This window comes from Lithobates pipiens, unplaced genomic scaffold (assembly GCF_037356315.1).
Source record: "Lithobates pipiens isolate NorthernLeopardFrog02 unplaced genomic scaffold, aLitPip1_a1.2 Scaffold_22, whole genome shotgun sequence".
NCBI lineage: Eukaryota > Metazoa > Chordata > Amphibia > Anura > Ranidae > Lithobates > Lithobates pipiens.
This window is the reverse complement of record NW_027507784.1, coordinates 134,236,186-134,252,966: the sequence shown is the minus strand read 5'-3', so window position 1 is coordinate 134,252,966 and position 16,781 is coordinate 134,236,186. Positions and strand designations below refer to the sequence as shown.

Sequence of the window (16,781 nt, the reverse complement as noted above, 5' to 3'; positions counted from 1 at the left end):
ATGCCAGGGGAAATGGGCCTCTTTGCCCTTACACAATGTGCCAATGGCAAGGAACAGTCACTTTGCATATTTGCCACCACAGATGGCTTTAAATCTTTTATCTGGGTACCTATGCTGCCAAACTGGGCAATGCTAGACCGGACATCCAAGAATACTGTTGGCAGATCTGATTTTAATTTTATTGCAATGACAGCAGCAATATTTTTTCATCAGTACTTTATTACTGTAAAGCAGGTAACAGAATGAAAGCATAAAGTGTATATTATAGTGTGGGATGTTTTGTTATAGTTGAGAGAGAGAAATCTGCAGAGCTGCTCTCAGAGGTAATAAAGCATTCATAGAATTATTCATATGAAATTCCCAAGTGGAAGATGAAAACCTTCCATTCCCAGTAAACCCAGGGGACTTCAATCTTTCTACTTTATATATGAAGGCATTTATGAATACTTTTCCCTTAGCTTCTGTAAAAAGTGGGACATCACAAGCCCCTATAAATAGGGAGCAACTAAACAACTGGAAAGCTAAGGTGAGACCTCAACCCATTTTAGAAAAGTGAGAACCCACACAATCAGAAATTTGCCTTTATAGCTGCATGGAGTTAAAGCGGGAGTCCGCCGGGACTCTGGGTTTTTTTTTTTTTTTTTTTTAAAAGCCAGCAGCTACAAATACTGCAGCTGCTGACTTTTAAAATAGTGACACTTACCTGTCCAGCGTGCCCGCGATGTCGGCACCCGAAGCCGATCTCTAGATCGTCTCTCGGGTGCTGCCGCCGCCATCTTGGGTATGGGAATCAGGAAATGGAGCCTTTCGGCTTCATTTCCCGGTTCCCTACTGCGCATGCACGAGTCGCGCTGCGCAATAAGGACAGTCCCCGCTGCCTCTGGGATCTGTGTGTTTCCAAGCAGGCAGCGGGGCACTTGCGGAAAGGGGCGTAATCTACGCCCCTTTCCGCAGAGAGCTATCCCGGAAGTGGGTGCAGATACCTGTACTGTACAGGTATCTGCACCCCCCCTCCCCCCTGAAAGGTGCCAATTGTGGCGCCGGAGGGGGGGAGGGTTCCGATGAGCGGAAGGTCCACTTTAGGGTGGACCTCCGCTTTATGTAAAACTGTTCTCAATCCAGATATAAAACCAATGCAGCTCTGTTGTTAATAAAACTTTTTTTTTTTTTTTTTTTTTTTTTTATGCAAAGCAGTGTAAATACCTGAATTTACTTGGTATTAGTCTTTTGACAGAGATCAGACTGGAAGGGAGAGCTAATCATTTGTTTTGCAGTGTTCATGGGATAACAAGGGACATGATGATGGAGAGCAGAGGGACAGTGAGAGATGAGACAGTCAGTATGCTGCTTCTACTTTATTGTCCAGTCAGACTGCAGGGGGAATGTTTTTTTGTTTTACTTTAAAGGGGTTGTAAGCCCTCGTGTTATTTCACCTTAATGCATCCTATGCATTAAGGTGAAAAAACACCTGGCATTGACTGCCCCCCCCCCCCCATTTTATTTACCTGAGCCCTGGAATTTCCCACAGTGGAGACATGCTGTCCCTCTGCCCGGGGTTCTCAGTTTTTGATTGGATAGATTGATAGCAGCGCAGACATTGGCTCCCACTGCTGTCAAACCAATCCAATGATGTTGGCACCGGGGGGCGGGGCCTGGTCCTACATTTGGCATCCATAGATGGACTCGGGAGTGCACCCACAAGGTAACACCCCGGGAGAGTGCTTCTCCTAGGGGCTTATCTGATAAGAGGTGGAGCCACGAGAGCAGTCGAGGGACACAAGAAGTCAAACATTTGGGACCACTCTGTGCAAAACTAACTGCACAGTGGAGGCAAGTATGATATGTTTATTTTAAAAAAAAAATGGAAGCTTTACAATCTCTTTAACACCAGCAGAGGACTCTCTAAGAGCTCAGTCCCATATGATGCATTGAGATACCTTTTTGTAGTGGTTTCCAGAACAGGCCAAAATGCTTGAGCTTCAGAAAATGGCACCAAAAAGCTCTGAAGGCTGTGTTCTGAGCATTTTGACATGCAGCTTGAAATTCACGTAATTTCCAATAGCGTCTTTCTAAAATAAAGCATGCACAACACAATAAGGTTGATTTACTAAAGGCATAGAACCTTCACTTGGCAAAGTGAAGTAAAATACATTTTTCTCCTTGAACACCCAACCACATGCAAGAAAAATCCAATAAAATGGCATTTTGCACTAGCATGATTGGTTGAGTGGAATGAACGCAGTTGAATTTTATTTTCCAAGCTTAGCGAACATCCAGTTTGTTGAGTGACTTATGTCAGCACATGATAAATAAGCCAGCTCTTCAATCTACAGCTCATATTTACTGTCAGGATATGGGTATGAATGAAAAAAATTACTATCCCTGTGCCACGGGGCAGGCCCATGACGCTCTGCATTCACAGTATTTTCTTCAGTCTTTTGGATTGAGTGATGCTGGCATCATTAAACATTGAAGACCGAAGACATCTTCTAGTGGAAAAGTATCATTGCAGAGTCAGCTCCAGGCTGTAGATGGGAATTGCAGCCTGAGTTAAAAAAAAAAACAAAAAAAAAAAAAACTAACTAACCCAGAGTTGGACTTGGAGAAAATAGAAAACTGAGCTACATAGCAGCCCCATCCTCTTCTTTTTGGGTCCCCTACTGGCAAGCCTGGCTCCATCCCTCTGCTGAATGCCCCCAATAGCAAGCCTCTTGCTATGGGAGCACTTGAGCAGGCTCGCTCCCGAGCTGTGCTGTGTGTGTCCATTATCTCCGCCCCGCTCTCACGCTGCTGTGTGAGCCAATGAAGAGAGAGACCCCAGAGATCTGTTCTTATGCACATCTCTGGATTGAGATGGAATTCAGATAAGTATAGAGGGAGGGGGGCTTTGTGGGGAGGGAGCGGCACCCAGGTTCTTTACCTTCATGCATAGAATGCAATACGGTAAAAAACCTTGAGCTTTTAGAACCACTTTAAACACATTAAGCAGCCACAGTTATTTTGTCATTCAAGGTAATGATTGTTTAATATTTTAAACCCCAGATGTGTGTTATGACTCACAATTGTTTAGTTGTCATATAATATAATTAGATTTGCTTGTAAATCTTCCAGGTATGAAATGATGCAGAAAGGTCTCCTCCAGCCAGAAGCTGTTGGTTTCGTCCCAGATGTCTATGCTCACAACCAGATGTTGGATACCGAGATAAAGAGTTTAAAAAAAGAAGTAGAGACGTACAAGCAGGCTGCAAGGTACAGTACTGCTGTTCACATTTTTTTGGACCACCACAAACAGCTCCTCAAAGTCCAGTGTTATCTCCAGCTCAATGCCAAAATCCATTTGCCCAAAACAAGAGGAAATAAAACAAAAGTCTTTATTTATGCCCAGTGTCTAATTAAAATATTAAGCCAGTAGAGGAACAATGCAAGCTATGCAATTCAGAAAGATAATAAATCTGAAGAAATCATGCTTGTACATACTAATGTAAGGCCATACTAATTATTGCTTAGAATATACTGTTCATCACTTAATGGTGCTGCATAGAATCAAATCCGCATCCAGGTTTTTTTTTTTTCAAAGCTTAAAGTGGAAGTAAACCCATCGATTTAAACAGTTAAAAAAAAAAAAAAAAAAAAAAAAGGCATGCTGGGAATGCTAACTGCACATTGGCTGTGCTCTCAGCCAAACTATCAAACCATCCAATGGCTGGTGTCATAACGAATCACATGTGCAGCACCATAGCAGTTGAAGATTAAACAGAGGCAAAGATGGCAGCTTCCTTGGCTGAAAACAATAGGGGAGTTTACTTCCACTTTAATTGAACAAACTGAAGTTAGAAGCTGATTGGCTACCATGCACAGCTGCACCAGGTTTTACACTCTTCAGTTTTAGTAAGTCAACCCATCTGTCAGCAGTGGGTTGCACTATTGCTCTTTCACAGTATTAGTGCTAATAAAATGTAACTGTTATGCATGTTGATGGAGTGCAGTGCCATTCATTTTGCCTTGTGGACAGCCCAAGGCATGGCAGCTCACTTGCATGCAGTAAGCTGGCAAAAAAAAATGCGTTTGAATTATTATTATTTTTTTTCTGCCCCGAAACACCCCTCTATGTTGGCCTATATATCCATGCACACATCGGTGTTTGGAGGCAGGGGCATTTAGGGGCAGAAATATGAATGCACCAAAAGTGCATGCAGGAGAGGAAAATTTAAGCAGAAAAACACCCAACGTGTGTAAAGGCGTCTAAACGCTAGGCTTGTTTACTGCTTGAGCATTCATTAAGGTCAGTTGCCAGAATATATAACAAAAACTCTCGATATGCCTGAACGTGGCTTTAGGCGCATTTTGCTGCTTTTCATCTGTCAGGAGAAAGGCGTTCAGAAGAGCCTAGTGTGCATAAGGCCTTAATGTGTTTTGGTGTATTAGTCAAATGAATGAGCTGCCTTAACGCAATACACATTAATGTGCAACATAATCCATGTCGACGCTGTGTGAAGTCGCTTCAAGTATGTTGCTGTTAAATACTTGTTAACTTGAATTCTTAAGATCTTTGCCCACTTGAGTAACCAATTTCCCACCCAGGAGTTCTCCCCATAGAATACAATCCAATGTTTTCAGACACCTTGCTTTAGAGTGTTTGGGCTAAACAGACTGCCTCCCTGTTTCAAACGCCATTTCACTGTGCATCACAATGACTCACTAATGATTCATCAGATAACTGGTCTTGTCAAAGCTGCTGTCTCAGACTTGGACATGTTCCCTGCTTCCTGCAGCATATTGCTCTTCTGGCAAACAGAGGGCCCTGTCTGGCTACACTGATTCCATTTTCTGAATCAACACTTACGTGACAGTGAGTCTCAAACCTGCTCGTACACCCTTTCACTGCTAAGTCAGTCATTGCCGGAACTTTCCAAAATGACACAGCGCTAGTCTGTTGCAACATGCGTGCACTAATGCTGAACAATAGTGTTAATGGACCCTAGGTGTAAAGGAGCACCTTGACTTGGCCAGAAAGTGGTGTGGCTATAGTATGTCATGCTCCTTGGTTGCATTTGTAGGGTTGCCTTTCTCAATTTCAAGACTAAAGCCCCGTACACACGAGCGGACTTTTCAACATCCAAAGTCTGACGGAATGATTCCGGCAGACTATTCGATCGTGTGTGGGCTGCAATGGACTTTTGATTCGCAAAAGTCTGACAGACTTTAGAAATGGAACATGCTTAAATTTTTTCCGCCAGAACTCTGCCGGACCCAGTTCCTACCGAAAAATTCGCTCGTGTGTATGCTACGGACTAAACGTCCGTTGGAGTCGTGTGACTCCGACGGACTAAAACCGACACTAGGGCAGCTATTGGCTACTGGCTATGAACTTCCTTATTCGAGTCCAGTCGTACGTCATCACGTTCGAATCTGTCGGACTTTGGTGTGATTGTGTGTGGCCAAGTCCTCTCATTCGGAAAGTCCGTCAGAACTCCGGCAGAACTCCTTCGAAAGTCTGTCGGACATAAGTCTGGTCGTGTGTACGCGCCATAATTGACATACTAAATGTACAGATAAGTGTGCAGTGTTTAAACAAGCTATGATCAAGAAAAGTGCATACAAGTTAAACTGTGTCCGGCATGAGTCATAATGTGGGCAAAGGTTGTAATAACAGTAAGAATCCAGTAAGAAACTGCCAGGGTTGAAATCTGACCTTTATTGGTACTTGAGGCCATCTTCATCTCAACCCATTATTGGAGGAATGCCAAAATGCGTCAAATCGTATATTTGCGAGGATGATATTTCCTGGTCTCACACCAGGACTCATAAGACCTCTAATGCCGCATACACACGACCAGACTTTTCAACATCAAAAGTCAGACGGAATGATTCCGGCAGACCATTCGATCGTGTGTGGGCTGCAGCGGACTTTTGATTTGTAAAAGTCTGACAGACTTTAGAAATGGAACATGTTTCAAATTTTTCCGACAGAACTCCGCCGGACCCAGTTCCTACTGAGAAATCCGCTCGTGTGTGTGCTAGTCCGACGGACAAGAACCGATGCGAGGGCAGCTATTGGCTACTGGCTATGAACTTCCTTATTCTAGTCCAGTCGTACGTCATCACGTTCGAATCCGTCGGACTTTGGTGTGATTGTGTGTGGCCAAGTCCGTTCATTCGGAAAGTCTGTCAGAACTCTGTCAGAACTCTGTCAGAACTCTGTCAGAACTCTGTCAGAACTCTGTCAGAACTCTGTCAGAACTCTGTCAGAAGTCTGTCGAAAGTCTGTCGGACCTAAGTCCGGTCGTGTGTACGCGGCATTAGTTCTGTGATAAATCTTTTTGGAACAGGGCTTCCTGGCCTTCAGCAAAGTAGGTATTTCATAGACCCCTCGATCCTTCAGCACCTTGGTTACAACAGCAAAGCCTTCAAACCCAGTGACTGTAAAGCCGGATGCAATAACGGATCCTGAAATAGGTGGTCTGGTTGGGCCGGTAGTGCACAGTGTCCATATACAATGCCCTACTGGGCCAGGCTGGTACAACTAAAGCCGCGTACACACGGGCGGACTGTCTGGCCTACTTAGTCCGCCGAAACACATTTCAGCGGACAGTCTGCTCGTGTGTGGGCTTCAGCGGACTTTTTCAGCGTGCAGTCTGGCGGACTAAGTATTTCGGAATTTCCGTAATACTGTCCGTCGGACTCGCATTTCGGCGGACAATCCGCCCGTGTGTGTGCCAGTCCGCCGTACTTTTGAAATGAGCGGACTTTTCCCGCCCGGAGGCGGTTACAAGGCAGTTTAGCTGACAGGCTTTTTAACCACAGAACTAAGCATGTGACTAGACACTAGAGCAACATGAGAAATTTGTTGGATAGTGTCTTTTAGAGCATCTACATAAAGCAGTCAACTCTCTATTAACTCCTCACTAGTGTCTGGTTCTGCATTCAACAGGTTCTTCTTTACCAGCCCCTTAATATGGTCCTTAAGGCTTTGGCAAATGCCAATGGCTGCCACTCCAGGTTGCATAGCAGAGCCAATCAAGGCAAAGGAATTTCAGTAGCATTTCCAGTCTATTGTCAGCCGGGTCTTTAAAGACATGGACATTATCATTGGGCAGGCACTCTTTCAAAAATGTTTCCACTATTGGATACAGTTGAGAAAATCTCTTTTGTGGCACAACTACCCTATCTGGATGATCTCATTCAGTGCACACCATCTCTACTGAGAGAGGATGCAAAGGAAAAGCTTCATAACTCTGAGCTGGGTTTAAAGATGCCAAAGAGAAGTAATTTACTGATCAGGATCCAGCAGGAGGCAACTTGAAATCAGACTGAACCATCTCGGAGAGCGATTGCACTAACACCCTCTGACCCTGAGAAACAACCGCCAAGCCTCTTCAGGCTTCAATCTTCAGATAAGGAATCCATCAACTGACCCGCTTCAAGCTCTACTCCTACCCACTCCTCATCCATATCTACCCACTCCTCAACAACTGGGGGGGATCTTTTTACCACCCGATGGCATAGAGGTGGGCATACCAGCAATTTTACCTTCTATGCCTGCCAAAGCTACAGCTAAGTTGTCCTTGGTGACATAAGTTGAGGTTGATGCCCCTGAAGTGGCCACAATACCAGAAAGAGGTAGTAGTTCAGAAACACCTGTCACATCTGATCTTTTAGGAGACAAACTCCACAGGAACACAACCAGAATCCTCAGAACTTAACGGTGCTACTGCACCCCTCCCAGCTGTGCTCTCACCTCCCTGCTTTCTGGAGGACATCCTCAGCCTACTAAGAAATATTAGGCTGGTAACCCCACTCAGCTGTGAGGACAAACCTGCAACAATACATAGCAATGTGTAACAACCCCCCTCCCTCCTGGGGGACCACCCACCTGTCCCAGCAGAAATTGGAAGCCAGCTCTGTGCCCCTTAGGTGATCTATTCCACAGATGCAGCTGCCTGGCAGCCAAGCATGGGAGGATGATGGCTTCCGCACCCACCCGCAGAACACTTAATTTCAGCTGCTATTAGTGGCTTCACAGTGAAAACACACCCTTAACCGTGGCACACAGCAAAGACTTTACCCCAACACCTGTGCTTTTAGCTGCAACCAGCTCAAGGATGAACATAGAACAGGCACAGGGAATGTAAGATCTGTCTTTTAACCTTACACAGAGAACTAAACCACTGTGGCCTTTACCATTAAGACATTGGCAAATAACTGAGCTGCTTCTTGAGTGATTGGCGTTATGTGGGGGGGAATCCTGTCTTTTTTTTTTTTTTTTATGCCAGTGTCCATTAACCGATAAGTGGCGCACAACCCAAGTAGTCATGATTTTATAGTCTGCTTTGTCCTGTGTTGCACGAAAAAGAAATTGGACAGAAGCATTTTGCTAGGGCAATGTATTCATTTGGCAAACCTTTTAATTTTAGAGTTGGTGACATCAGTAAGAAACTGCAGGGTGCCTATAGTATGTCATGAAGGCCACTAGATGGCACAAAGAGCATAGCCAAGAGCTGTCTATAGAGGACATACTGGGTCCAGAAAAAACAGGAAAGTCAACCACGTGTTGGTAAATTGCCAGCAAGTTTATCCTCCGTTCACACCATTAAATCGCAGGTCAGTGTGATTTAATGTGCAGCTTGCTAACATTTGTGCGATTTCATGCACAGATGCCAATGCAAGTCAGACGTGAAATTGACAAAAATAGTGCAAGAACCTTTTTCAAATTGGCACAAAATAGGCACAAATTGGGTACGACTTGTCATGCGATTTTAAACCATATAATCACATGACAGCGCACTGGGGCGAACGGGGGCTAATACACAAATTTCTACACCGTGTTGATAAACATATATTTTCTAGCATATGAACTAAAGAAAACACAAATCAAGGTACCTGTGGAAACTGCAGGTACTGTGACGAAAACCCCAAACCATCTGTATGAGCAGCACTTCTCACTGCTGAGAAAATGTCAAAAACCCTCTTACACACCGCTGCTTTCATATCCTTTTATTAGTTCTTAACTGAACAACACCCACTGTAGCTGCACATATCTTTTCTCTTCTTATTGGGAAGAAATACCATTATTGGAAGAATGAAAACACAAATCTAATGTATTTAAAAGGTCTGAAAATGATTGCTCTGCTCATAACTTTGTGTGCCCTTTGGAATGCCCATTACTTAATATAGAAAATGGCTTCTCATTAGCTTTCATTTCTAGATTTTCAGCATGAAGCTTTTCTGAAAGCTGAATCACAAGAAAAATCCTCCAGTATATCTGCTGCAATGAAATATTCATAAAGTTGCTTCCTTCAATATTTCTTTTCATGGGGGAATATTTATCACTTTTAATAAAGTATAACCTGTGTCTGTAGGGTAGGTGGAAATTGGTAACTGAGCGGAAGCTTTAATACAGCAAAGTGAAATTTAATGCTTATTTGGATATTTTTTTTTATACAATTGGAAGCCAGCTGAAGAGTTTATAAAGCTTTACTATCATTTTTTCTTTTTTCTTTTTTTTTTTTTTTTTTTTTTTTTGTATATCTATACATTTAGTAAATCTCCTGATTAAACCAAATGCTCCACATCCTACAAGATGCTGATTTTATTGTTCTCTAAAAGGGATATCCATTTTTTTCCCCCTAGCATGGTGGTGGCAGGCAGCTCAAGCTAAATAGTTTCTTCCTACTTTTCATTCCCAGGGATTGGCAGCAAGAATAACTTTATAATGTCTTTCACAAAAATGTAAGCAGGTGCATCGGTAGGATGCTAAGGGGCATGCCTTGTGTGACATGGCAAATGGTGGGCTTAATCGAAGTGTGAAAAATGCTTCAAAGCATGCAATATCCTCCTTAAATAACCCCTAGCAGCATTTAGAATAATCTGTATGGGGCTTAATTATATTCCCTAAGATTTGTGGCTTGTTAAATAACAATCATACAGACACTGAATAGCATTACAACATGCGTGGCCATCTAGTAACAATTATAACAAACTTTTTGTGCTAAAACACTAACACTAATGCCCACTGAATTTAAAGGGCAACTCCACTTTTGTGAAAAAAAAAAAAAGTATATATTTAAAAAATAAAAGAATCGCATATACAATTGCAACACAAGCCATATTGCAATTGAATGTTATTAAAACGTACCTTTTTCTTTTCAATCTGCAGCTCTGTAATTGTCTGTAAAATCCAATAAAATATGGCTCCCTGGAGGTGTTCTGTACACAGAATGTGTACAGAACACCCCCCAGAAACATAATTTCCTGCTTGTGTGATTGGCGCACTGATTTTATCAGAAGTCTGCACTAAGATACAATTTCAGATTTCAGGCATCTTCTGCAGCAATAATGTCGTTTTTGGTGAGATACTCCCAATTGGAAATCGCATCTAAAGTGACTCAGGCTCTGCAGTTTTCCCCATTAGAGTCCTGTAATATGTAATTAACAGCTCCCAGCTGTTACTTTTTAAATTGTTTCAAGCCATCTTGATACTCAAATGACATTTTTAATAATGCAGCGCTTTACAAAAAAAACTAAAAACAAAGAAAAAATAAACTTCTCACCACTAAAGACTTTCAGTTTATATTCCAAGCTTTAATTTACCAAAATCAATGTAACATTACCCCTCTGTGGTACAGAAACAAAACACAATTCTTTAGGCTCTTTTCACATGGAGCAGATCCTTTGCTAAATCAAAGTCAAACAGGACAAATATCAGTCACAGGAGAAGACACACTGAAGCAACTTTATTAAAGGACTTTGCCAAAAACGTGTGTATTGTGTTTTTTTTTTTTTTTTTTTTTTATGAATGAGTAGAGGTACAAATACCCCATACTCATTAACCTAGGGTGATGGGCAGGGATCTGGGGGGCCTTCCTTGTTAAGGAGGGGCCTTCAGATTCAAATAAGCCCCCCTGCAGATCTCGACAACCACTGCTCCCACCTGCCTCAAAGCATCCACCCCCCCTATGTTGGAGGCATGTGGCCTGGTGTGGTCCAGGAGGGGGGTTGCTCGTTTGTCTCCCCCCTTTCCTGACTTGCCGGGCTGCGTGCTCGGATAGGGGTCCGGTATGGATTTTGGGGTGACCTCGCACCATTTTTATTATATTGGCATGGGGATTCCCCTTAAAATCCATACCAGACTGACGAGTCCCCTCCTCCAAGATTCATACCAGACTCAAAAGGTCGGATTGAAGTCGTAGGGCAAAGTCAGAGCGGAAGTCGTCCGACCTTTGTCATGCCAGTGTGAACCCAGACTTAATACCTGAGACACTGATATTGCATAATGCACAGCATCAAGAAGTTTCCCTCATTTCAGTTTTAAAGGGATGGTTCACCTTTACAAAAAAGCTGCTTATGCCAGTAAGGAGCTTTTGTAGAATAAAACAAACTGTTCAGCTCTGACTGAAGATGAATAATACCCTTGCTATATGTAGGCCATTTACATACCTTATTAAGCCTGACTGGAATACTCGCAGGATGTTGCTAAGTGAGGCCTAGTCATTACTGCTCTTCTACCGCCACTGGAGTGAGCTCTTTCTCTGATTCAAACCCCCACCCCATACTCTTTCACTCCCTTGATGCAGTAGCTCTGAGCTCAGCATTCGAGAGCTCGCTCCTGTGATGGTGATGGTGAAGGTAAGTAGTGATGACTAGGCCTCACTTAGAAATGTCCTGGGGGTACTTGGCCATGTCCTGGGAGTATTTAAGTTGGCCTTCATAAGGTATGTAAAAGGCCTACACCTATAGCAAGCTCAGTATTTAACTTTAGTCAGAGCTTGCATAGTTTGTTTTTATGTACAGATGTCCCTTATCTGCATTGGCAGTTTTGTGGTAAAGGTGAACCATCCCTTTTAAGTCTTACATTCCCTTTTAATAAAACTGTCTGGTAACACTTATTCATTGACCTTTAGAAAAGTCTTTTGTAACCACTAAATGACAGTTTTAAGTGTTACACTCATAGTGTATACTATGGATTTATTTTTATTTTTTATTTAAGATTGCAACGAGATAGATTCTGAGCCGATGCTGTCATATGAACACTCAATTTTGCTTCTTCTTCTTCTTCTTCTTCCTTCTTCTTCTTCTTCTTCTTCTTCTTCTTCTTCTTCTTCTTCTTCTTCTTCTTCTTCTTCTTCTTCTTCTTCTTCTTCTTCTTCTTCTTTTCTTCTTCTTCTTCTTCTTCTTCTTCTTTCTTCTTCTTCTTCTCTCTTCTCTTCTTCTTCTTCTTCTTCTTCTTCTTCTTCTTCTTCTTCTTCTTCTTCTTCTTCTTCTTCTTCTTATTTCTTCTTCTTCTTCTTCTTCTTCTTCTTCTTCTTCTTCTTCTTCTTCTTCTTCTTCTTCTTTCTTCTTCTTCTTCTTTTCTTCTTCTTCTTCTTCTTCTTCTTCTTCTTCTTCTTCTTCTTCTTCTTCTTCTTCTTCTTCTTCTTCTTCTTCTTCTTCTTCTTCTTCTTCTTCTTCTTCTTCTTCTTCTTCTTCTTCTTCTTCTTCTTCTTCTTCTTCTTCTTCTTCTTCTTCTTCTTCTTCTTCTTCTTCTTCTTCTTCTTCTTCTTTCTTCTTCTTCTTCTTCTTCTTCTTCTTCTTCTTCTTCTTCTTCTTCTTCTTCTTCTTCTCTCTTCTTCTTCTTCTTCTTCTTCTTCTTCTTCTTCTTCTTCTTCTTTTCTTCTTCTTCTTCTTCTTCTTCTTCTTCTTCTTCTTCTTCTTCTTCTTCTTCTTCTTCTTCTTCTTCTTCTTCTTCTTCTTCTTCTTCTTCTTCTTCTTCTTCTTCTTCTTCTTCTTCTTCTTCTTCTTCTTCTTCTTCTTCTTCTTCTTCTTCTTCTTCTCTTCTTCTTCTTCTTCTTCTTCTTCTTCTTCTTCTTCTTCTTCTTCTTCTTCTTCTTCTTCTTCTTCTTCTTCTTCTTCTTCTTCTTCTTCTTCTTCTTCTTCTTCTTCTTCTTCTTCACAATTTTTTATGTTTTAGCATTCAAGTTTCTAGTTTTGGTGCTTGTTCTTGTTTAACCCTTCAGATCCATGCTATAGCTGAATGGTGGCTACAGCGCAGATCTGCTTTTCCGGGAGGCCATCTATTATTATTATTATAACAGGTGTTGTATAGCGCCAACAGTTTGTGCATCGCTTTACAACATGAGGCCGACATTACAGTTGCATTACAATTTGGTACAAGAGGAATCAGAGGTCCTGCTCGTTAGAGCTTACATGGAGGAAGTAAAACAGTTTTAGTTAGAAGAAAGATAGGCTTCTTTGAAGAGAAGGGTTTTCAGGGATTGTCTAAAGATGGGTAGATTAGGGGACAGTCGGACAGATTGGGGTAGGGAGTTCCAAAGGATGGGAGAAGCTCTGGAGAAATCCTGGAGGCAAGCATGGAGGAAGTGACGAGGGACCTAGAGAGCAGGAGGTCTTGGGATGACCGAAGAGCGGCTTGGTTGACGTTTTGGGACTAGGTTCGTGAATGTAACTAGGGGTAGAGTTATGGATGACTTTGTAAATTATTGTTAGTACTTTGAATTTTATTTGTTGGGTGAGTGGAAGCCAGTGGAGGGACTGGCAGAGAGGGGTGGAGGACACATAATGGCTGGTAAGGTGGATGAGTCTGGCAGCGGCATTCATTATGGACTGAAGGGGGGATAGTCTATGTAAAGGTAATCCAATGAGGAGGGAGTTTCAGTAGTCGAGGCGAGAGATGACCAGGAGTGAATTAGAAGCTTGGTGGTGTCATTAGTTAAAAAGGGGAGTATTCTGGAAATGTTGCGGAGGCTAAGGCAGCATGATTTGGACAGGGCTTGTATGTGGGACTGAAAGGACAGTTCGGAGGTCTAAGGTTCCCCTAACACCCTGGCATGTGGGGACGGACTGATAGATGTGCCATCGATCTTGACAGAGAAGTCAGGCGAAGGGGCACGCGGGGGAGGAAATATTAAGAGCCCAGTTTTAGGTAGATTAAGTTTGAGGAAGTGGTTTGACATCCAGGCTGATATGTCAGTAGATCAGTGATGTGTGAGGAGATTGATGGGGTGAGCTGAGGGGCTGAGAGATAGATTTGGGTGTCGTCAGCATATAAATGGTAATGAAAGCCATGGGAGGCTTCGGCTGACCAGGGAGGACGTGTAGATCGAGAATAGTAGAGATCCAAGGACAGAACCTTGGGGACCCCAATGGAAAGGGGAGTTGAAGAAGAGGAAGTGGAGTTGTAATCAATAGACGTCCTCCCTTTGCAGGCTCTGATCCCTCAATCTGCTGTGGAATTTAAAGAGTGCAGCAAAAACATCATCAATGTGCTGGGCTTTGTGGATGGCACAGCAGATTGAGGGGGGTGGAGACACAATGGCAGAATTGGTGCTGCTCATACTCACCTTTCCAATGCAGTTGGGAGCTGGAAGTGCACCTCTCATATCAAGAGCTTTTAGCAGAGTTTTGAGAGCTTATAAAGTATCAACAGTGTTAACGTGCAAATTAAAGATTAAAAAAAAAAATACAATTGCTGTATGATAACCTGTGCCTGGAGCTGTCCTTTAAATTTATTTTTAAGGTGGAATAAGAACATATTTATTAGATTTAAGGAGAAGTACAGCCAAAGCTTGTTTGACTGTACTCCTCCTGTGGATCACAGGAGTGCAGTTCGTTCTGCACTCCTGTGACCTGTTTTCAGCAGGCATCGGGCTGAAGCCTGCTGTCGGGTGTCATCACCAAGGTGGTCCAGGCTCGGGAAGGATCACGACCAAATGGTCAGGATCTGCCCCCATGCCTGGACCGGCACGCGGCTCAGCCTCTCAGTGAGCCGCTGAGGCTGAGTTGACCACTTCCATCCCCTCCACAGCCTAGCTCTCCAGTGAGCACAGGTGGGCAGAGCAAAGAGCTGCTGACTGACAGTCAGCAGCTCTCTGCTCAGGGAGCTGTGAGAACCGAGTGGTCAGCAGTGTTTGATCATTTGGTTATCAGTGTTAGAGCCAGTGGGGGACAGATGCAGTACTGAAGTATGAATCTGCAAAAACCCAAACCCCATACTTCTCTTTTAGCTTTTGTTTTGCATATTATAAACAATAGCAGAAATAAAACATAATTTGTTTTAAACAGGGAAGGCTTGGAATTCTGTCAGTTTTATTGCTATCCTTGTCCCCTTTAGGCAAGATTAACCCTCATGATTTCTAATGCCTTGTCAGCTTTCTCGTCGGAAAAAGATATGAAGGCTTTTCCGACGTTATTCCGCTCAAGTTTGCCTTGCATACACACTGTCACGCATAAGTTTGCTGAAATTACGACCGTCACGAATGCGGTGAGGTACAACACTACTATGAGCCAAGAAAATGAAGTTCAATGCTTCCAAGCACGCATTTTCAGATAGGAACTTTTCCCAACCGAAAAATTGAGAGCATGCTCTCAATCCTTTGTTGGCTGGAATTCCGCCAGCAAAAGACCGATGGAGCATACACACGGTCGCATTTTCTGCCGAAAAACTCTCATCGGTCTTTTGCGGGCCAAAATTCCGATTGTGTGTACGCGGCATTATAGTGGCCGTTGTCATGTGCGCTGAAAGTAAAGGGGAAATTCCATTATCTCTGTAGTGCTGTAATAGGAGTAGAGGGGGTTTTGTCCAATGGAAACACCTGTTCCAGTGACCACACACAAAGATAGGATATATCATCACTTACATATTTTCTCTCACTACCTGTTGTGTATCTACAGCAGGAATTGAAGGGGAATCTTACCGATGGGCACACTAAAAGCCAATAAAAAAACATTTTGTCTAGTGATAACACTTACTAAACTCATTCTTCACTTTTTGGTAAATGTTGGGGCCAGCAAGATTTTCTTATTTCTTTGGTTCTCTGATGTCTAAAAAAAAAAAAAAAATAGAAGAATTCAGTGGGTCCCTCAACTTGCAAACTCCATGTGCAACTGAAATACGTTTTTGAATGACTTGCTGACTATTTAAATTGAATTAAATAAAATTTCTTAATTAAAAAACAAAACAAAAAAAGAAACACAACAAAACAATGTTCAGTAGTGATGTAAAAAAAAAAAAAAAACACAGTCCCTTTTTATGATGTGCTGCTGTGGTTATTTTTTTTCCAGTCGTTAAATGGTAAAACGTTCACAGATTTGGCCTTTAGAAAAATGTTATTTTTCTGTGTTCCTTTCATGCAGTAAGGCTAAAGAGTCGATGATCAAGCTGCAAAAAGAGCGCGATTTCCACAGGATGCATCATAAGCGTGTGGCTCAGGAAAAAAACAAACTTATTAATGACATCAAACGGTAAGGAAACCTCTCGCTTGGCTTGGTCTAGATCAACGATGCAAATACAACATTTCTGCTGCTGTTATTGGTGTGATTTCCTGCTTTCATCAAATAAACTATAGATAGGAGCCTTTGATTAGTTTGAAAAAAAGATCTTTGTAAAATGCCACAATCAATAATTGCATGCTTACCATACATAGTAGGGGTTAACTTAGATGATAGGAGATGGGGGTTGGAGTGTGGCTGATGTAGACGCCGCAGGCTTTCTTGAAAATGCTAGTCTTTCCCCTGTGTAGCAAATGTCACCAATAAAATTATTTTTGTTAGGGGCTTTTAATAGTAAGAAGAATGTATTGTAGTTTGTTTCTGCAAATGGGTCTGTGTATTCCTGGCACATACTGCACCAGAATCAGATTGTATTGGCTCAGGCATTTACGTGCAGTAGAATTTAAATGCTTGAGTTCTGTACTCTTAGAATATATTATCCTTTAATCATGAAACTGATATATTGTTTTTGCTAGAAGAATATACTGTAGGTAAAAACTTCTTATAGAACATATTTG

At 42.3% G+C, this 16,781-nt stretch overlaps 1 protein-coding gene across 1 annotated transcript in view; it reads left to right on the top strand.

The window, feature by feature from the left end:
• SPAG16 (sperm associated antigen 16) overlaps positions 1 to 16,781 on the top strand; it is a 1,450,443-nt gene that overhangs the window by 86,894 nt on the left and 1,346,768 nt on the right. Inside the window, exons 5-6 of the mRNA XM_077448331.1 lie at positions 3,112 to 3,249; positions 16,129 to 16,236. Of these exons, the coding sequence (XP_077304457.1) occupies positions 3,112 to 3,249; positions 16,129 to 16,236 (246 nt within the window). The remainder of the gene's footprint in view (positions 1 to 3,111; positions 3,250 to 16,128; positions 16,237 to 16,781) is intronic.